Source organism: Ischnura elegans, chromosome 3, assembly GCF_921293095.1.
Source record: "Ischnura elegans chromosome 3, ioIscEleg1.1, whole genome shotgun sequence".
Lineage (NCBI taxonomy): Eukaryota > Metazoa > Arthropoda > Insecta > Odonata > Coenagrionidae > Ischnura > Ischnura elegans.
The window spans coordinates 48,191,723-48,214,250 of NC_060248.1; the positions used below are offsets into that span (position 1 = coordinate 48,191,723).

Consider the following 22,528-nt stretch of genomic DNA (forward strand, 5'->3'; position numbering starts at 1 on the left):
ACCCACATGTATTTTTTTCACTCGGCAAAATTCAAATCTCCAATTCATTGAATCAATTATGATTGTTATCGAAAAATCGCATAATTATTATACAATTAATTACCAACTATGCTAATTACCATAAAGAATGTTAATAAAGGACTTAAATAAATAAATAAATTCTAGTCGTAATTTCATAACAGCATTTTCTTTTGTGTGTAAATGGCTGGTGCCCTAATGCCCCCTGCCACACGCCTTTTAGGCGGATTGCAGCGTAGTATGTAGGTGTAGATGAATTAGTTTAAGACATAAAATTGATAATATTGTCGTATTTTTAAGTCATAATCACAATATTCGTGGTCTCTATTGAGCATCTACTGATAAACTCTCTAAAATGTGCAAAAATGCAAAGTAATTTTTTTTGGAAACTTCACTTTTCTAAGAACCAGATGAAATAATTACCGCGGTTATTATCCTTAAGGGTATTCGGGTGCATTAAAGCATTTCTGGACTAAGGTGAACAAAGAGTTGGGCTTTGATGATTATATAACGTGGCGCCTTGGTGGTATGCAATACCTCTCTACTAATATCCGTTTGAGGCCTGATTTCCGTGAACTGGTTGCACTTAGATATTCATGAATTACTATAAAACGGTTTTTAAGCTGGTGAAATGAAAACTTTCATCATAGAGCCACCTGCAAGATTAGCACGTTTTCAACTTTTCCAGAAGAAATGAATGCAAAAATAGCATAGAGAATGAAAGAACTTGGGGGAATTAGGTATGCTTATTTTTCCCAACATACTTTGACTAAAAAAATGAAATGTTTATAACCTCCACAATTCGCCACTGCTCGGGCGTGCATATATGTAAAAGAAAAATCAAGGTTATATTTTCTCTTGCAGTAGAGAATTATTTATAACTTTGTTGAAAACCTATAAAAATTAATTTTGACAGAGCGAAATACTAAATTTCGAATATTGCAGCATTACGTGTTTCTAATGCAAACTTTTCTCTTCCACAGATTCCGAAACATTGCATTTTCTTCAACTCGCGTCAGCATACACTTCGAGGCGACAATGGCACCTCTCAGCAGGGTATCCTCTGTTCTCTTCCTCGCAGTGCTTGCTCTGGGCTCCGCCCTTGTCCTCGTGTCACCACCTGTCGGTGCCAGGCCCTCTTACGTCATGTGCGCGTCCAGTTTGGATTGCGAAGAGGACGAGTGCTGTGTGCTTGGTGAGTGGGAATTATGTGCTCAAAGACACCACGTGAAGTAAATGTATACAGGAGGCCACTCAGAGTGGTTGCACATTCCATTACAAGCTAAGGCCAACATTGAAACGCTTAACTATACTATGGGAAATGAAAGAAGCTAAAAAATTAAATACTAACAAATAAATCTTATTAAAAATCCTGATTCGACTCTTTCGTCGTAAGGATTGAATTTAGTGAAAATAAAATTTTCAATCGAAATACGAAACGTGAAATCAAGCTCTATGGTCGTAGACATCACGTGACGTCGGTGTTGGCCATTTTAATCTTTAGCACATACACAGAATCCAAATAACATTATTTTTTTATAACTCCAAGGCAACTATTATATTGGAGTTAGGCCCTCTTAGTAATTGATTGGCATCGCTTACCAGTTTCTATGGTACAAGCAATGGATCTCTTAAGCAAGAACTTAAGAAAGCTATCATATGCTTAATTAAACATTGAGGGCTGCCATCATTACCATGAGATTCAGTGCAAATGGGTTTGAAATGTTATTAGCGAGTCGATAAAAGAATTACAGCAACACAGTAATAGAGAAAATTTTGAATAATCCAAGAAGAGTTATAGAGTAACTCAGGATCCATTAAGCATATGACCGTTAATAATTAAATATTCGCATTTTATTGCCCTCAGAATAGTAATGACTAGCAGTAGCATTGTCTCCTCGTTGAGTTTCATACAAGGACCGTCAGTCAATAAGACTAATGATTTTATAAATTAAGGCTAGCGGTAGAATGTGAGAACTTTAAACAGGAAATGAACTTAAAATTTCTATGCCTAGAGAACAATTATACAACTTCAATCTTGATACAGAAATGATAAAATAGGTCAAGAGTTATTGTAAATTTATTAAAATCATGTAAATATAATCCATGAGACATTATCATAAATTGTCAAAGAAAATTCTGGTAGGGTACTTATTCCAAAGGGTATTTCATAAAGGCCGCTATACAATGTGAAGTATCATGCGAATGCTCATGCTGAATAATCATGTGAATGAAATAATTCGCCGTGTATAGCGGAAAAATTCGCGACTGAACCGTCGTACGCATGATCATTCAATGAAAATTAGAAAATGCTCGCATGATCCTGTGAATGATCATAAGATCATTCTCATAATCATTCACCGTGTAGAGCGGCCTTAAGAAAATTAAAGGAAACATGAAATAACTATCACAGCATAGGATATGGTGTTCATACCGTTCATACCAAATTTGGAAGTGACGACGATTTAAGGATTGAAAAAAACTAAATTTTACGAGACTGGAAAAAAACACCTTAAAATTTTCCTCTGAAATATTAAATGATCAATATGAATGTTAATAAAATACGGAAACCACCATTTCATAGCTCGTTTCGTCAGTACCTTTAGTAGCTAACACTATTCAAGGTTAATTTCTTGTATTTTGAGAATTACAAGAGATTGATGGTAGATTGTCGGAAGTAGGTCGGTAAAACATAGCAAATAGCGGAATGAAAAATAGTATGGTCTTATAATAATGCTAAATACATAGTAACGACTATCCTACTTGTTTATTTAGAAATGCCTATCGAAAAATCAGCATCTTTAAAAATATCGGATTCGAGACGTATCGGTAGCACTATAAATACCTCTAATCCATGTATAATTTACGAAAGCGCCGTAATTATTCTCTCTCTTTGCAGGACTGAACCGCTACAGCATCCCTCAATGTTTTCCATTGAAGCTGGAAGGGGACACTTGCCGTCAAGAATCACAGATGACCCACAATGTGACACTGGGATATCCCAATGGTGACACTGTTGACTTGGTGGGCGTGCATCACGTGATGTGCGGCTGCTCACGCGGGCTCTATTGCAACAAGGAAACAGCCACGTGCACGAAAATAACAAGGAAGCACAAGGTGCCCAAATGATGAACGAAACGTATGAATATGAACTACAAAAATCTGAAATGGAGGAGAAAAGGGAAGCTCTTTCGAAGACTGGCTGATGGAGTCACTCGAGTTGACTCGAATCTACTGGCTATTGTCTTCTCTCCATAAGAAGGGCCGAGTGCCTACTTACAAATTGTTTACCAAAGCCACAGTATTATAATTACTTAAGTTATTGACTATTTTGGAGTGCGCATCAGTGCACTTTATTATTTGAATAAACAGGGGTGGAGGACACTAAAGTGGAGGTTTTAATTTTCCCAAATAATTCTAGCAACCTGCATTCCATGGTATTTTAATTAATGATTAACGATAAGCCTCGTTATTGACGACTTAACTTGGTATAACTCAAAACATAGCTAAGAGTGACTGCTAGTTTGAAACAAATCATAACGGCATGATTCTACTAAGCGTATTCATTAGTTGAGAAGGACACAATTTCTTCAAAACACAGCCTGCAGTATGGAAAATATTTCAATCCGTCGATAGTCATATGAATTATCCTAAGTGCTTTAAAATTAAAATCACTACTATGCGCCGTCTAAGTTGTTTTTGGTGAAATAATTTAGTAATTGATCCGGGTTACAACAACATCTACACCAAGTTAAGTTGCTATGAAATAGGCTATATTTTTAACTCCACGATTATAAGAGAAATTGCTTCATTTAACTACTACTGTGCAGCCTTCATTTTTTGTCACCCTTATTTCCACAAAATTCATTACGCCCACACACATACAAAATTTGACCAAATTTTCAATATTTTTAACTTTCCTCGATTTTGTGTTTGCCCCGGGAGATTCCTCTCGGAAAAACAGTGGCGTCATTGTATCAAGTAGCAGGATGTTTCGACAGGGAGTCGAGATTTACTTACTACCTTCATGAATTTTAACACCCTTTAAATCCTAAAATCCCCCTGGGCATCATGATTTTACCAGCCAAAGCATAAATTGTAAGTCAAGATCTAAGGTTAAGTGACACTTTCATCCATTCATCGATCGCATATAATCTAATACTTACCTCTAAAGCATACTATATGTGTAATGCCATGGTTACAAGTTCCGTAGTTTTGGGCGCTTCAGCAGTTGCTAAGTACAGCATGTCATCAATTAATAACACTACGTAAAATAGTAGAACCATATGCCGGACCGTGCTGTGAGATGATACTTGAATTAATTTTCTAAACAGGAAAACCTGGAGGAGATAACAATCAAATTCAACTTTAAAACCAGAACACTATTTATTGCACTTAGCGTTAATTTCTTCTCACAGAGAGAGGTATCATTATTAATATTATTATAGATTTATTGTTGTTATTGCCAGTATGCAAAGTTTTCATATATCCATAGGCTATTTACATGGGTGTGGAATGAAAAACCAGCAACATTTTCATGAAATTCGGTTACACAGTAATTAAAATACCGAGTGAAAAAACACATTGCGGATTCTCTTTGGAAAGGATTCGACACAGAAATGAGTAGTATAGTATATTCAGATGATAGACCAGTGCCTAGCAAAAGAAATATCTTCTTTTTAAGCAGTACCAATGTTCACTTTTCCCTCGACAAAACCCGAGTGTGTCCAAGTACGCGGAAGGTCATTCAATTCTGACAATTTTCACCACTCCGACACGTGTTGTGAGAAATACGTGTTGTCTCAAAAAAGATAATGATCACTAGGAGAGACGGCGTACTCTCTTCAATCACTTCGACGTAACTGACGCCGAAATATCCTTTCAAATCCTCGAATCTGACGGTTTTGCTTCTCTTCTTCAAACACTCGCTTCACAGTCCTCGCTAGATGAAAGCTCACGACATGGGAGGAGTCATTGGAAGAGAGAAGGTAAGGAAGCAGGAAACGGGTTACCGGAAAAACATTTTGGAGATGGGAGGGAGTTATTCTACCGTCCATTCCAAACTCAAAAGCCTCTCCTGTCGAATAACAGCCGGGTCATAAGCGTTTCGAGTGGTAAGGAGCGCACTTTCGTCCGCCTAATCCGAAAGGATTTGGGTATTTTTACCCAGCTTTCTCAAATTTTGAAAGGATCAAGAGGCAACGGCACAGGAGGTTTGACAATAAACTGTTGAAAGGCATACTCTTGATTTGAATTACTTAAGATAAGGGCATGCATATTTGGAAGGAGTTTAGTTTCATAACTTGTTTAATAATATTCCCGGCATCTCTAGCGTGCCCGATAAATTAAATAACATTAACTTAGTGCTGTTGAGAGAGAAGAAGTTAAGTTTCGGAGAATGATTAAGTTTCAGTGGTGATAGCGATGCGTTTGAAATTCGAGGTTGAATAAATAAGCGTTTTTCCTCTGTTTTGAAATTAGTTCTTTCCTACCCACATTTCGAACGAACCCTCACGTGTGATAGATCACTAACCAAACGATGACGCGTAAAATATCGAGATTCATGAAGCAGTTAACTAAAAAAAATGAAATAGTTCCCTTGAAAATCAACTTCAAAAGGACCTATGTTGCAAAAATTTCCTAATCTTTCATGCGAGCTTTGATGTGAGGGTTAAACGATTACTTGTGCACCGGGTCATTAGGAGCAAGGGGTAAGGAAGGGTTATGGTAGGGGCAAAGAAGGCGTATTGAAGGGATGAAGAAGGCTCTTTCTCAATTATCCAATTCCGCCCAATTATGTGGGCTAGCTCATTAGCACATAGCATAGCCTTAAGATGGTCGTCTCGTCTAGTATTTCCCTATTTCAGAGGACCGGACATCCATGGAGAGAAGGAGAAACGCAAGAATCTCAACAAAGAGCACGAAAGAAGGCAAGGAATTCAAAGACTCACAGTGGCTGCCAGAAGAACTATCATTTGAAAAAGCCCCTCCGAAATAGAGTGATCCCCTTAAGACTTATCCCGATAAGTGATCAAGATAGAAATATGAAAGACAGATAGATTGCCAACCACCTTTCATTTTTAACTATCGCAAAATTATTTTCTTTATGTTTCAAAAGCTAGAGCACCTTTCATGTGACCTAATTTAACGTGGTACCAGCCTTTGAGTGCAATTTCAACAGCTTAACTCGTATGGCTTGCAAATCTAAAAATGCAGAGATTTATAGTGAAATTTGTTGAGTAACTGATCTCGCGTAAAATTTCTAAGTAAATATTCGGTACCCTGGCCTACATGTTATGACACACGAGCCTTAAGAAAACATTTTACACGACGAAAGTCGCTCCAAATATATACTATGAAAACCGGACGCGGCTTTCGAGATTGAAACAGGTGGTAGTAAAGGATGGCGGGATTGACATGGAAGAAGCGTGGAGCCAAAGGTTTAATCGATGTACGAACACATCTGCTCGAAGCCGAAGAGGCGTTGTGGTGACTGGATGGTGACGTCGCGTCGGCGGTGGCACCACGTGGGATGGTGCCATTATTCAAACCGCGCATGCGCACTTAGTTAGTCACACGTGCACGACACATGACGACAGAGAAGGAAATTGGAGATCTATTCATATCATTAAAAAAAAAAAAACTTGGACAGTCAGTCACAGAAAGAGCACACACTTCCGAGAAACAGTCGAAGGTTTATTTTTTTTTATTTACAGTTAAATGTATTTATTTTGACGATGAATAACACAGACCGTGGAGCCTAAATGTTTTCGCCTCATGTCCCAATACGGCGTATTTAAAATTTTCTACAAATCACAGCTCTGGAATGCCGTAAAAGCTAAGGGAAACGACTGACAATAAACGTAATTACATCGATACGTCACAGATCTGCTACCACGAGTCGGGATGACTGACCCCATGGAGAGCGTCTTCCCGCCTGCACATGGGCATAACAGGTGACTGCTGGAAATATCTCTGCATGAATGACTGCAATAACCCACCGTAGCTACATTTTTGCGTCAATGTAGACCTATAATCTAGAGCATAAGTTAGGTATAAACATTGCTAGATAATGGCCGCTTATATCAATATGTAACAACACAGGAAAAATTCAATATACACTATAGTTCACGCATGTGATACACCTAAAAATCAACAATTGGATTTTTCCATCAGTCACGCTGAAGTTTCCCGACTCAAAATGTTCTGTGACGTATTAAAAACCCAGTCCGCCTTATTCAAAGCCAAAATGATAGGCGGTATATAAAATACACGTAGCAAGTGCGGATTGGTGTAGTAAGTGGTTCACACGAAGAGAAGGTAAGATTATTCTTTACAAGATCTCTGCAGCGGACATAAATTAGCATTAACAAGGTAATTGGAGAAGCCATATGAATCAAACGGTCTCCAAAAAGGTTTCATAACTTGTTTAGTGGCCCATCTCTTGCGGGCCCGATAAATTAAATCACATTATCATAGTGCTGTTAGGGAAAATATTTTGGTTTTTGAGCAAAAAATCACATTGTTGACGGATAAAAATATTCATTATTGTAAAATATTAACTCAAGTTTAATCCTCTTTGAGGACAGTTATTCAAAATCCGTTAAAACGTTAGTGATGGCTCAACTTTTTTGAATTTTCCTGGACAGGAAAAATGAATTATTGCAATTAAACATGGAGAAATTACGTCACAGAGCACCGATTACCCCGGTAGGCACGTGATATTTTTATCATCGCGCTGGAAACTGTAAGGTTTCAGTAGTCATAAATGGTTTTTCTCACTTACTTGTGGCACAAAATTGTCTCGCTTTGTGCACAAATGTAAGAGCTGATTTTTAAAATGAGATATGGAAATTTTTGCAGGCAACGTATTAGATATTTTACGGCTCTTAGTTCCGTAACAAGCCACGTTGATATATGCAAAAGTCAACCAAGAAGATAAATACGTTTTAACGATCAAATCTTTTGAACATTACGATGGAAAAGGGTCCATTTTGGGCTTTGTATCTTTTAACTACTTTTCATAATTATGAAATGCATCTTTGGAATGTATGTGTACAGTTAACGTTGGTTTTTATAATTCTGAACCTCTCGAACTAGGAACACATCAATCTACCACTGACAGCTCTTATTTAAATATATGTAGGTAAATAGTCTCCTTGTATAGTTAGCAAACTCTTAATGATATTATTAAAAACATCATAAACACAATTTACATCCTATGAATTGTTATTAGATATAACAAATAGGGTACCGAAAGTTCAGACCAATAAAAAGACTGGAATATATTTCTTTTCAATGCTCTAAAGACGTTTTCATTAATTTCTAAGACCTAAAAACATAATTGATTATCATTTCCATTAGGCCATTTCACTATATCTCTTTATTTTTCCTCTACACATCTGGTGTTCCGGAAGGTAATAGTTTCCATTTTCTTAGAGCAACGCAATTTATTTGAATGCGCCTCTAATTAGTAGCTGGATCATCTAATGACAGACTCCAAATTCATCAATTAGCAAGATATCAACGTTCTCTGCAGTTTCATCAGTGCGTAAAAGAAGCAAATAATTTTAAAATTTGTTAAAAATGACCTGAAGAATTAATTTTACAGAAACCTGATCACTCAAAACTAATTTCGGTCCACCTGAATTTTAAACCTAAATTTGAATTCTAAATAACGCATACTAGTTACTTATGGCGAACATTAAAACGCCCAAAAAATAATTAGATCGCTGCGACAAGGATGCATGTATTTAATAAAACTGCAATTCACTGATTTTTGCCAATGATTTTGTTCAATTTTGCTCCTAAAAGAGCAGCAAGAGAATGTATGAAACATACGATCGGATGTGGGCATTCCTTACACAGAAACCTTTCCGCATGGTATTTAACTGCTAAAATGTAGCAAAAAGGACAAAACAGACAAGAAAATGATCAAATATGATCACTATGCAAGTTTCCAAGCATCTTATAGTCTTTAAAGCTTACTCCAATTTTTATTTACTCCTAAGAAAATAGTATTGATTGGTGTTTTTAAAATTACAATTTTGAAATGTACTTATTTACTAGTCACAGCTAATCCGTTTTGCATTTATATGTAATACCCCTACACTTACAATATTTTCCTGCATTATTATGATTGGAATAATTGAAACTGAGAGCACTACGGTGAATTAAATACTACTCAAAATACTATAACTGTCTGAATTATAACGACTGATGACAATAATGGTAGGCTCTTCTGGTATTTAAACATAAAAATTAGGACAGCGTATAATGAAAAGAGTTCTTTCCACCGATGTCTACAGTCTATTAATTTCAAAGGGGCCTCAAAAAATCTAACAAAGCCTGTCGTTTGACCACTTCCAACTTACCTAAACTGCATTACACGTTCTACCGTCCAGTAATTTTAATTGGCGAATCGTTATCTGACGCTGAAACTATATATCAAGGTAGCTGCCAGGGTTGTGGACGTATTAATTAAATATAACAACCTTGGCAATGTAATGTAAAATAATACGATGCTTGCAATCTACAGTGGTACTACAAGGAAATAAAATCTTTCAGATGTGAAATAAGGTCTTTCTCATAACTTGCAATTAGTGCCCTGTCCAGCCTAGACTGTTCGTGAAACTTGAATATTCGATGTTATAATTTCTCGGATAAACACTTTGAACGGCAATTTGAGTACTTGGGAATGCATTTAAATGCCAAAAAATTCATTAAGAAAATACCTAGACACATGATGTAGTATCCTGTGGCAAAGCTACCAACAACCTTGTGTGAATGAAATAGGTACTTGGAAGTAAAAGTGAAAGCATTCCTAAAAAAAAGGCCGAATAAAAAAATTAAATTCTTCAATGTTTATTGCAGGACCTAAAGTATACTCCCCAATTAAAGGATCTATTAACATACCAAAAATTACTACAAGCAGATGCTCTAAAGCATGTATATTAGGAATTTTATCATAGTATTACCTGCGAAAATTATTTGGCAGCAGATGTTTTTTTACCACAAAAAAAAAACATAATTGCTTTGAAAATGAAGAATGCAAGGTATAAACTGAGCAATAAAAACGCTATTATTGATTGCGAGCACTTTGCATGCTTAAACAATTATCCTTTCTTTGAAATAAAACCCTAAACCCAAAAACTCAATCAGTCAGTATTTTATGCATTTAAATTTCTTTAAACAAACTCATAAAATTTTAATTAAAGTATATTTCTAGCAATCAAGTAAAATGATTTTTCGGACTACCCTATCGTTAAACAAAATATGAGAGAAAAAGTGGAAAGTTAACATGACGCTCAAAATCACTCCTCGTCTGCCAACGGTAGGTCTTTATACTTTCCATTTACATTACACAACGCCTCTTCAGTACATATCGTTGGGTACCCCTAATTAAATAAACACTAATTATTATATAATCATTCACATTCAGTATAAATTATAATAAACTTAAGAATAAGATGGCATGAAATTGCTTTCCCAGATTAAGACGGCTCAATTACATCATTTTAATTTGACCTACCAACTGGACAATTACTTACCCTGGCGAAAAAACATTCCATAAATCCATGCATCTAAGATCCTATATCGTAGGTAATATTCATGAAATTTGAATGCATCATATGGATACCATACGGATGAAGTAAGGAAAAAATTACTAAACTAAACTAAATCAAGGTATATTGACTTCGCTTTAACCCTAAATCCTAAAGTTATAGGAGAGTTAACATCTGACGGCACGCTCCAAAGAAATTAAAAATTCACCATGAACTATTGATGCTTTACCTTATTCACTAATGGAAGAGTTTTTTCCGGGACCTCTGCGGATGTTACTGAGCTTTCATTGACGAAAAAATAAAAAAATCCTGATAATGAGCTCTATTTTGCACTTGGCCTCGCAAATAGCTGTAAATTCTTACAGTCCATTCAGTGCATCGAAAATTTAAATTTTTAAATTAAAATCTTTACCCCTTAAAAATTCTTTCAGCATAAAGAGACTCAGACCAAAAAGATTTGTTAGTCTTGCACGCCCAATGGCTTAAATCTTAATTTTGAAATGAACTTTTTTGCATTAAAAACAATTTCAAGTAAGTATCACATTTTTTCGACGGTTTTCAAAATAAATTTGCATAATGACTGTTGGTCACAGAAAACGTACTCTTTTTTGGGGAAAAATATATTTCATACGCAACAAATTCCGCGCCGTAATTTATCCACCATCAAATAGCCCATTTCACACACAAATGGAGAGATTTTGTTTAGGTTAGAACTTCGCACAATTCTCAACCAATATTCTTTATCAAGAACCTTATCCTGCTCAACGTTTACGAGCAATAGGAACTGGATAGAAGAATGATAAATGCCGTTTCAATTGATTACTTCTGCGGCCGTGGAATTCTTTGAAAGACATCGTTCGTACGTCCGTTGAGAGAGTCAGCGGGTTTATGATTTCCAATGAAGGTGTATTTGGCAGTGCGCTAAGTAGGTACGTAGAGAGCCGCTGCTATAAAACGACGAATGCTACTAATTTTTTTCACACTATAGCTATTAAACTCAGCGTTCTGGGTACTGTTACACAGCACTATAATGATATTCATTCACCCATGCATCATACTTCGATGCTAGTAAAACCATTTTTTCTTCAGCAATTAAACCAGAAAACAAAATAAAAATCTTTTGGAAAATGTTTCCTTCTCTGGTTCCATAGCAAGTGGTTTCTCGACCATATCTGCAAATCGCAGAATGAAACGTCCCACAATAGGAGGCTTTGCGAGGGCTATAATCGTGGATGAATTCCAAGCTTTAGCATTCTTCCCACACGCACCTATGATCACACATTACTAGTTTGAATCAATTTTTTTGAATCAGTACCTTTCACAGCTCAAACGAGGTTGTATATTCTTCTCTTCCTCTTTGTTGCACTCTCACAGTAAATATATTCCGTTCGACTGCTGATTTTCTTGTAATAACCAATTTAATTGGTAACCGAGCACTTGGCACAAAATACGCATTCACGCACTCCATAAAACATTTATTTTGACAAACATATTGTTTATTTTGATCGTATTGCTTTTGTCGGGAAACTCAAAACACACAATCAGTCTCTCAGCAAAAGAATGTCTTTTTCTTGGAAAGTAAGGGCCATTTTCACTGTGAGTACATCGGCAGAGGAAAAACCCCACTTCAGTAAGATGATTTCTCTGATTCATTCTCCGTTGACGATGGAGTGGAGACGCACAGGATGACAAAGGGAAAAGCCAGCCGGAAGAGCAAAGTGATGACTGAGCATACCAAATCCTTCCTTAAAAAGGAAACTATCACATCTCCCTACAATTGATAATCTTATCAGCATGCGCTAAAAAAGTCCTGCCAGAAAACAATTACTCTGCCGCTACCCAATCACAATACTATCACTCGCTGTTCCAACAAAATCTATGCCACCTTGCCGCCCAAGACTCACTAAAGCTCCACTTACCTCTTTCATGCTACTACTCTGAAATTAACAATTTAATATTCTGTAATTCATCGCAACTAACTAACCTCACTAATCACCACTTCAGCACTTCACATCACTCCAAGCAACATTCACACCATCTCCACCGTTTTACAGGAGTGTTTCCGACTGCGTGTCATCCGCGTCCGCACGTTGGGGTTTTGACTGCACCAAACGCTGGAGTTCGCCGGCCGCGGATCCTCCTGACCCTCCTTCGATGCCAAATGGGAAGACATTTAACCTTCTTCGACCACGACCCTGGGTGAACCGCTGGGACCCGGAGCCTCCACCATGTTTGGATGTAGAACCGGCGCCTCCACAAGTTTTTGATGCTACAGAGGTGTAGCCACCACCATCACCACCACCTTTCGAGGCCGCTGAGGGGCCTTCACCACCCTTGAAGGCCCCTGAGGAGCCACCGACTCCGCTGCTTCCCCTACGGTCCACCAATCCACCGCCCACATCGCTGCGCTCGCCTCATCCGGCCCCCAGGAGGCAGAGGGACGAGGCCCACTCCGAACGGAGGAGCTCCTCGAGGCGGGCCGCGAAGGCCCCCGCGGCCCCTCCGCCCCCGACAACTCCGACGCCTGCCAAAGGGGACTGGGGCGAAACGGAGAGGACGACCCTCCGACTCGATCCCCCTTCCCGCAGTCTCCACTCCAGTTCTGCCCCCGAGCCAGGGGGCGTCCTACGGGGGGCGGGTTGGGCCTCGCTCCTGGGGGCCTCATTGGCCTTGGATCATAGCGCCGAGTCGAACACTTGGAGAGACCTCGTGATGACCTCGTCCTACAAAAGGCAAATACGAAAGAGTGAATTTAGATATCATTGTGGAAGCAAAGCATAGGTAAAGTTATGTTTACTTGAAGAATTTCAAGAATCACCTCCGTATAACACAAATCAAAATAAGTTTCAATGTATTTCATGCATTTCGAAAGGAGTAGGATGCTTTACTAAAATTCAACTGAATATCAACAAATAAGAAAATTTTCACTGCAGATTTTGATATTTTGAGAAGCTTTGTAAGTGCTTTACATCCTTATTATAGCATTTACATATATAGTATACTACCATACATATATATTCCCATTCACAACAACCCAGATGCTCCAAACTTTGCTTATTACAACCCACAATAACTAAGTAATTTGTTACACAACCAACATCCCATATCAATCATGAACTCGATTGCACAGGACTCTACAGTTATGATGTCCTTCAATGGAAAATGCCATATTTCCTTCTATTGGCTGTATGTAAAAGATATTTAATAATTCCGAAGCTTATGTTCGTAACCATTTGAGCGAAATGATAAATAACTAATCACCGTTTAGTATGAATGCACCGTTTTTTGTGTTTTTAATGGTGTTTTACTTACTAGAAGCTGTATATGAAAGAAAATCTTTACTTCCTTGGCTTTAAAAATAAGTGCCGAATAGGAAATTGCATTACGACCGTACGACTTGTGATGCGCTCCAACTCCGTGATTTTCTACTGTGAACTGAAAAGTGCTTAAGCGTACCTCATGCGTAAAACCTGTTTACCCCATCCAGATATTAGCATTTCAAAACGAGTGAGAATCAAGCTCTGGGCATAAGATATTTTTATCGGAAAGCTATTGCACACCCATACCGGGAAACTCGCAACACGCACAGAATAAAACTCTCTGCAAGTGGGGATCCTTGTAGTTGACATCGCAGGAAGTACTAAATTTACCGAAGTCCAGTGACACCAGAAAGCTTCATTTCTGTCATGCACGGAAATACTCTGCTGCAAAATATACGGTGGCGAATCTATTTCAAGTAGTTTACAGCTCGATGCAACAGTAATCATACCTTTTGTCCCCAAAATCCACCTTGAAGTCCTCAGACGTTGACAGCTCTTTCGCTAAAACTATCATGCAACGAGAAGGTTCAAATAAACGGTAGTGAAACTAAACGGCACACCAAGAAACCAATCAAAAACGTCATTGAAAAGGAGGAGATACTGAAATTAATTCAAGTGGATAGTTACACTGCAGCTTATAATAAATTAAAAATAAATCAAATAGAGCAAATAAAGCAAACGGCTGAAGGGCACTCAAAGAAGAGACCAAATTCATATGCCGTCTGCGAAGATTACGCTTACTCCACGAACTTGGTTGGACATGACCAGATAAAATGAAATTAGCGAAAGAAAGAAATTCACATTTCTTGCGTTTAATTACATCTGATGAGGAAAGAGACGAGTAATTGCATGCTAAAATTGTCTTCCACTACTCTACGTGTCGAAAATGGCTTCAAGGCCTTCGAAAACTGCCCGAACGTGAGAACATAGATTTTGAAAGTGAGCTCGATTTGAATTTTCACCGCGATATATCTACCCACAGGTAATGTTTAATTAGTGGATATACCGCTACAAAATATCTCCACCTCGTACCTTTGGAAGCTAGATGGCAGTTCTTCACTGAGAGAGGAGGTTGATCACTCCCTTCAAAAATGTGGTCTGTAAAGATCATCTACTCAAAAAGCGGATTTACACCAATGAAATTATCATTCTCCGTATCTATTGCACAAGTAGTTCCTTGAGTGTTTCTAAAATTCGTCTATTTATGGACAAAATCGTATGGCAAATATTACAAATTTCTCCGCCGTCCACGCCGCAGGTTGGGAATGTATCATAAAGAGACTCCTGTCAGGCAAACACCTCAGCCCTATCACCGCCTTTTTCCACCGATCCAGCCCACCTTTTCAGCCTTCCCTCCCTCTCGCTTTTGACTTCCAATTTCGTCACTCTCCCTCGATTCAAACCCTCCAGCCATCAAAGCAATTTGCGACACTACCGCCACTACTTTCCTCCCCTCTCACCGCAACCTCTAATGGGTTCCCTTCCACCATTCCCCCTATTCACTCACGCCTTCAAACTTGCGACCCAACCGAGACTCAGCACACCGGCATGGTCTTCGCCACCCGACACCTTCATTAGCCAGTAAACTTCATTACGTGCGGCGTCACTCAATGCGACACACACGTCTTGATACCTGCCTACTTGCTTCCTTTCTTTTTTCACACTCTATCCTGAACGTGCTTCGTCAGTCTGTTTCATTGTTGGCCTCATGTGATTGATTTTTATCCCACTTCCATTTGTCAGATCGACTTAAAATTTTGTGCAATTGCTTGATTTCGATGAGAATGGAATATTCAATAATCAGGTAACTGAAATTTTGTGCCATTGTGCTCTAATAATTTGGCTACATTTCTGCATGAAAAAATAGTTTTAAAATTTCTAAATTTTTTGCGATAGTTATCAATTTTTCGGCAGGCACTTTAACAGCTCTGGTTCAATCAATTACACGATTCGCCACCAAAAAATGTAAAATAGAAAAGGTTAAAAAGATTTTTCCCAAAACGGTATAATATTCTCTAAAAAGTAAAAATAATTTTATCATTACTCGAAGAATAAAGCATTGATACTGATTTGACTTACTTAGATGCATTAATATAACGTACCAATACTTACTCACCAATATACAGTCATTATACAATAATTTCTTATAATTTTACAGTAATAAATTCTGCCATAATTTATTATAAACGCAATCAGCACCCACGCTTTATTTTTCGAGTTATGAGAAGCTCGAGTTTCGAGTTTTATCCATTGCAGGATGTACTATTGGGTATATTGCCAAATTCACTCTAAAATGAGATAACCCTGTGGCCGCATCAAAATTAACTTATTTAAAGGCTATGGGAAAATATAGATTTTAGTTTACCATGAAATCTTTCACAACATAACGATCATCCTTTGCCAGTGGGTAAGTAAGTGCACGGAAAAGGGGAGGAATTAGTAGAAATGCTGTCTGAATTGCTGAAAAGAACAGTTCTCGAAGGAATGCGAGGCTGATGAGTTTTTTTACGCTTCATCAACGCGGAATCCCAACTGCTTTCAAGGACGTCAGTGTTTATTTAATGTATGCATAATAAAAACCATGCATATTATCATGCCACTGTTTCAAATATTATCGGGTAATGCTAATGTGATATGCGTGTCTAACTTACAAAATTTTGGCTTTAGAGGACAGAAAAAATAAAATCCCTAGGAATTCGCTGGAGCACAAAGAGTTCAACATTTCTGCAAGTTCTTTAGTTTTTCATACGGTCTCTATGAAATTGTACATAACTATATTTATTTCACTTAAAAAATAAATACATTTATTTTCCACCAACGCAATAAACAGTTTTCTTCATGTTAAGAACAAGTAAGGACTAAAATAAACAATTTGACAAAATCGATTTTTGGACACGGAAGTGACTTTTCAGACCATTGCGAAACGGCTCTATGAGAATGAATGAGAAAAGCAACTAAATTTCATTATTTTAATAAGCGTTTCTCCAGGCATTACGCCAGAAAAAAATTAATATGAATCCGGAAAGGTCATTTCATGAATATTTCAAGCAGTTAAGCTTGTACATATGCTAATGTGTACATTCAACGAATCCTCATGATTCCCCAAATCCAGACTTGTGGTAAGAAACACGGAAACTCAACCCCCAAGTAGCGTATCCCGAGAGTTTATGGTCCTAATTTTACGGCAAACGCCCCAAAATATCAGGAGCGTGTATTGCTGAATCCAGCGAAAAACGGAAATGGGCACTTCTTTTTTTTTCTTCCGAGGCAATTCAGAGCGACGAAAACGTAATTGCTCGCTCCATTAGAGAGCAGGCACACACGTGGCGTAAGCACTCTGGAGCACACTCAGCAAACTAGACCATTAAAATGTTCAATCGAAACCATTTAGCCGATTTCCCGATAAGGATTTGAATTCACTAATCGCTTTCCGATCGCGAGGATCATCGGGTGAACGAGAAATTCCCATCGTCCGCTCCACTCCTCCGATTCCCACGTTTTATTTCGGACCGGCACCGATTCAGAAGTTTTAATTAAAAGGGTAATGGCGATTTACTGATCGCTTACGACGACGCTGTCGTGACACTTCTACAGTTCCCTCCTTCGGATCCAATGTCCCAGCACTATCTGTAAGACGCTCTCTCTACTACTCTCTACTCTCGTCAAATGTAAACGTGAACTTGGGGTATTTGGCGGTGCCATATGAACTCCATAGTTAACCCTTTCACTCATGCCCCGACGGACCCCTGGGGATTCTTTGGCACGTCGCCCGAGGAGATAGGTACGTTCATAGGCGAGAACACGGTGCCTACTCTGCGAAAAGTGCTTTCCTGAAATTACACAGATCCGTCCCTATCTCTTCCGTAACAGTTCCCCTTGAATAGTACATTGAGTCTGTAGGACACCACTTCTTTTTATTCCGCTCTTCATGAAGTCAGGGAATAAGTAAAATATTACTTTTCCCTCGATAGATTCTCACTCGATTTTACTCCATTCTACCAGTATTCATTAAGGGTACAGCACCTAAACCAGATCTCAGTTCTAAACTATATTGTGATGAATAAAGAATATAACTTTTCAAATAAAAATATAAATATATAATCTAAGACGTAAATGAATGCGTTAAGCTAAGATATTGCTGAATATGGAGTAAGTGAGATTAATACAAAATAGAAAAGTTAAATCGGGGAATTAAAAACTGATGGTCATTTCTTCAAATCACAGAGATGGGCTTTTTATTGGCAGTCAAAATTATTACAAACTTAATTTATAAATCATAACATTCAAAAGTATCCGTCACACTTAATTTACAGCCATCTTAGCAGAGACTGAAGTTGCTACTGTTAAGATGCTCCAATAGGGTGGTTTCCTATTATTTTTTTATTGCCTAAATCGAAAGATTATCACTCCTGGAGTACGTATTTCACGCTTTTAGATTTTTAAATGACGATATCTATTTTTCGCGATTAAATGAAAAGTGAAAATTTTCAAGCGCGCGAAAACGCGACGGGTAAGTATGAATATCGGGAAATCTCTCCGTGTGACGTCGTTCTGGTTACCACTGCCGCAAGTGAGGTCACCTTGGGGCGAGGCTTTGGGCGCTGATACGACGCAGGATGCTAGCAGGTAGCAGAGTACCATGCTAGCTGGTAGCGCTTGGCTTAAATAAGGATTATTAATACCTTATCAAACGAAGAAAACTTTCCGACCTTAGCCAGTTTTAATAAATGATTATTAAGACATGGTTCCCTGATATCTGCGCCTCATGCATGCATTGCTAATCTCAGACGATGTAGACGTCACGTGGAGTGGCAGCGCATGGGTGCCAATCTGGCCTTTTTCAAATGAGGATAAAAATGGACCATTGCCATTCGTCTAAACCGGTATTTCTAAAACGAAACAATTTGTATATTATGAATACAGTAATGGTGGGTAATGAATCGCAATCAATGCCTTTCGTTTTCTTTGGTGAAGGAAACTACCCTATCATACTTTTACCGAGTGTTCTCCACATTTCAATTTTAGATCAATACATTCAAGAGCATTAGATTTTCCTCTCCGATTCATTCGATATCCGTTCACCCCTTATGGTTCTCACACCTCTCCAAACGACTTTTATCCCTCCTAATCGCGTGCGGATCAATGAAGCTCCACAAAAACTCATTGCGCCCTAGAAAACATACACCCGATAGCGATATTTGCCTTCCTTTATCGCGATATCCGCAGGCTCCTCTGCATAAAATACTGACGAAAATCGATAATTCGGAATGCCTAGGCTCAGATACGTTCCGGTATAAAGATGTTTCCCGTGTATGGCTTGCTTCACTTCAAGTAGGCAACCTCAAAACGCAATTTATTGAATATGACCGATGGGGATTTGGTTGTGGTAAATGATGTGGCAAGTTATGGTAAAAGTTAACTTATCTAAACAAAAATTCTTTTAAAAAAATGCATACTTTCAAGGTTTCTGATCAATAAACGATGAAATGGGAGAACTTAATCTAGATGAGGCCAAATTTAAATGGAAAGAAAAAGCACTTAATAGAATAGTCCGAGCAGAAGATTAATATTTCGCGGTCCCACATTAAAAATTACAACCATAAATCGGAGCTATTACGAAAAATCGTCGAGAGTGGAAAAAAATTCCAAGTCAAATTTACGTCTGGTAGCTTGAAACCTTTTGAAGGTTTTAGAAATGAGCAATCATAAATGAACGATGCCCGTGATACACACCCTAAACGAGCTTGCGCAGCGCCGCGGGCCAGAGTAAAAATAAAATATAAAAAATAAAAAACACGCTTCTTAAAAAACAGTACAACATGCGCTAAACATAGTATTTTATTATAATCGAGTGAAGAAGAGCGTGATAGGTGAGTTAGGATGAGCATGCAATATTGATATGTAAACCTCAACAGCATCCGCGCTTTGTTCTTCGAGTGATCAAAAACTTTTATTTTTCTAAAAGGTCATTTTATACGGTTTTGGTAAAGCGTGTTTTTTTACTTTTAAATGTTAGTTTTCCTTTTTAGTGGTGTATCATGCATGTAATCGATCACAAAGCGATTAAACCATAGCCGTTAACGAAATCATTGCCAAAAACTCATGACATTAGCTGAGAAAATTTAAAAATATTTTTCCATGTGGAAATTTGGTTATTGAATTAGGGCACAATAGAAATAAATCAAATGTCTGATTGATAATTATAGATTTGTCATCAGAAGCAAGCAAGTGTGAAAAATTTCCAGCCGACCCGACAAAGGGAACTGGGTTAAAAATAAATTATAAGATTCCATCGATGAAACAGAAATGGGACAAACGGTAAAATCTTCTCGGGATTCCCACCGGGTTAATTTTTCCTATAATGGCCAACGTTTCAAGCTCCGACTCAGGGCTCAGCCCCAGGGCTAAACAATCTAAATGATCTGGATTTTAGCCCTGAGGAGCTCCGAGTGGGAGCTTGAAATGTTGGCCATCATAGAAAAATTAACCCGGTGGGAATCCCGAGGAGAGTTTACCCCCATCATTCGCCGGGAAAGCATCAAATCATATAACTCAAGTTAAGACAAAGTGTGTAAAACTGCATTATAACTCTCGGGAGGAAATGTAATCATCGTGGAATAAAGAGTACGCGAAGGCGAAAGAAGAGGAGCTATCTTCTCCGGTAAGGAAAGAAAAGTAATCATTATGACAAGGTAACAGAGGGGCAACCACTATATAACATCAACTCGATGGAATACTGCGAATGATGTAGCACGCGCAGTACGTGAAATATAATTTCTCCCACTCCATTACCCTCCTAGAGAGATCGCGCAATCTCGCGGAAAAGTCGTCGTAAATTCCTGACGCTATAGGATGGATACAAACACAATTACACATTTCAAAAGACGAATAACTATATTCCGTGTTTGATAAGGTTTTTTCCCATTGGCTGAACATTGTGAGCTCGACAAAGCCTTGTAGGCTCTGAAGCAAAACTTCCACCACAAACATTTGGCCTATTTTCGGCGGTACTACTATACTGTACGATAGTGTTACTTAGCCTAAAGAATTCCAGAAAACACTCCGATGTTTGCATCTTCTGTTATTTAGGATTCTGGATTATCGATCTTCAATTGCAGATTATCGATTGGAGTAAGAGTCGCTGAGGTTCGCTTAACGGCATGACCTCACCAAGCAAGAGAAGAAGCCGTTGGGCGACTGGGACGAAGACTTAGAAAAAAAATATAAGCGAACGCAGCGGTAGTGAACAAAACAATGGGCGTCGGTAGGCAGTGAAATAATGGAATCCAGCGGCAGGCGCACCGTAATTTATGCGCGCAACCCACAGAATCGGAAGAGATTTGCTCCACTCTCGAAGGCGGAATAGAATGGAAAAGGAAGCGGAAGGAAGTAGGAGGACTGGGAGAGGCGGAAAGAAGAAAACAAAAGACGGCGAAAAATAAAAAGCGTAGAGGAGCCAGCCAGATCTAGAACGGAATGACGGCGTAAAGAGGAGAGAGAGAGAGAGAGAGAGAGAGACGGATAAAGAGAGGGAATGGTGATTAAAACAAATGAGCAGCGGGCAAGGCTGGCGTCGGAGGCAATTTCGTAGCTTACCAGAGCGAATAAAGGGTATTGTTAAGGGGAGGATAGCCGGTATGCCATTAAGGAAGAGAGAACGGGGCGAGGGGAATGGTGCGGCCGTATGTGTGCACCAATGAAACCGAGCACGTGGGAGGTAAAAATGCTGGAACTTTTTCAGAGAACGGAGTGAATACGGAGGATCGCAAACGTGGGCATGGAACAGAGATAGAGAGTAACTGGATGAAAGTAACGGAAACTTCACGGACAAGAAACCATTTTATGGGTTTTTACTGAGCGAAATAATGTTTTACTGTACTAAATAGGTGTAACCAATGTGATTGAGTTGGATTTTCAAAAACAACCGTATTGATTATACTTTACCGAGCACAACATCAATATAAAGAAATATATTTGTATAATTATGACATGTATAGTTTGCATGAATGAGAGCCAGATATGGCATTTCAGAGGATCGTAATTATTGTTTCGGCTATTATGGTAATTACTACTATGACTACATTATTTCACATACGTGTACTTACTTATTGTATGATGCAATAATTAGTTGATCGTTTAAGGAATAATATATTATTATTTGAATTGACCAGGATTCGAACCCGGGTATTTGAGAGTCTCAGCTTGAAATACCTGTCACGATGGATGGTATTTTCTCAGCGGATATTCACAATTCGCCGTGCACTTGTGGGTGACTCAGAAAAAGTACCCTATGGAAATTCTGTGGTTATGACTCAAATGAAAGTAATAGAGTATTAGATTACGATAAAGTGCTGTGAAAACAAAGTGATAAAGCGTGAAATATCAGAGAAATGCCTTAATTGAGTCACTCAAAGTGTACCCAAGTTATGAAATTTCCACAGTGGAAAAATCGTTTGACTTCATTGAAATTTGATGCTGGATCCTTAGATCTATAGCACATGCTCGATTCGTTTTACCTATCAAGACTATACTTAATTTAGCTGCAGTTAAATCCGAGAGATTCGGCTTTGAATCCAATAAAAGACCAATTTTCGTCAATGACGAAGTTTTGTTTTAAAAATTCGT

General features: G+C 38.3%; 2 protein-coding genes across 2 annotated transcripts in view; one reads left to right on the forward strand and one right to left on the reverse strand.

Moving 5' to 3' along the window:
* The window catches only part of LOC124155736 (astakine-like), a 29,083-nt gene extending 25,676 nt beyond the window's left edge, over nt 1-3,407 (forward strand). The window contains exons 2-3 of the mRNA XM_046529803.1: nt 1,002-1,213; nt 2,918-3,407. Of these exons, the coding sequence (XP_046385759.1) occupies nt 1,057-1,213; nt 2,918-3,147 (387 nt within the window). The 5' untranslated portion in view covers nt 1,002-1,056 and the 3' untranslated portion in view covers nt 3,148-3,407. The remainder of the gene's footprint in view (nt 1-1,001; nt 1,214-2,917) is intronic.
* A 978-nt stretch (nt 3,408-4,385) lies between these two features.
* Nucleotides 4,386-22,528, reverse strand: part of LOC124155738 (Kv channel-interacting protein 4) — a 562,897-nt gene continuing 544,754 nt past the window's right edge. The window contains exon 6 of the mRNA XM_046529806.1: nt 4,386-13,306. Coding sequence (XP_046385762.1) covers nt 13,259-13,306 — 48 coding nt within the window. The 3' untranslated portion in view covers nt 4,386-13,258. The remainder of the gene's footprint in view (nt 13,307-22,528) is intronic.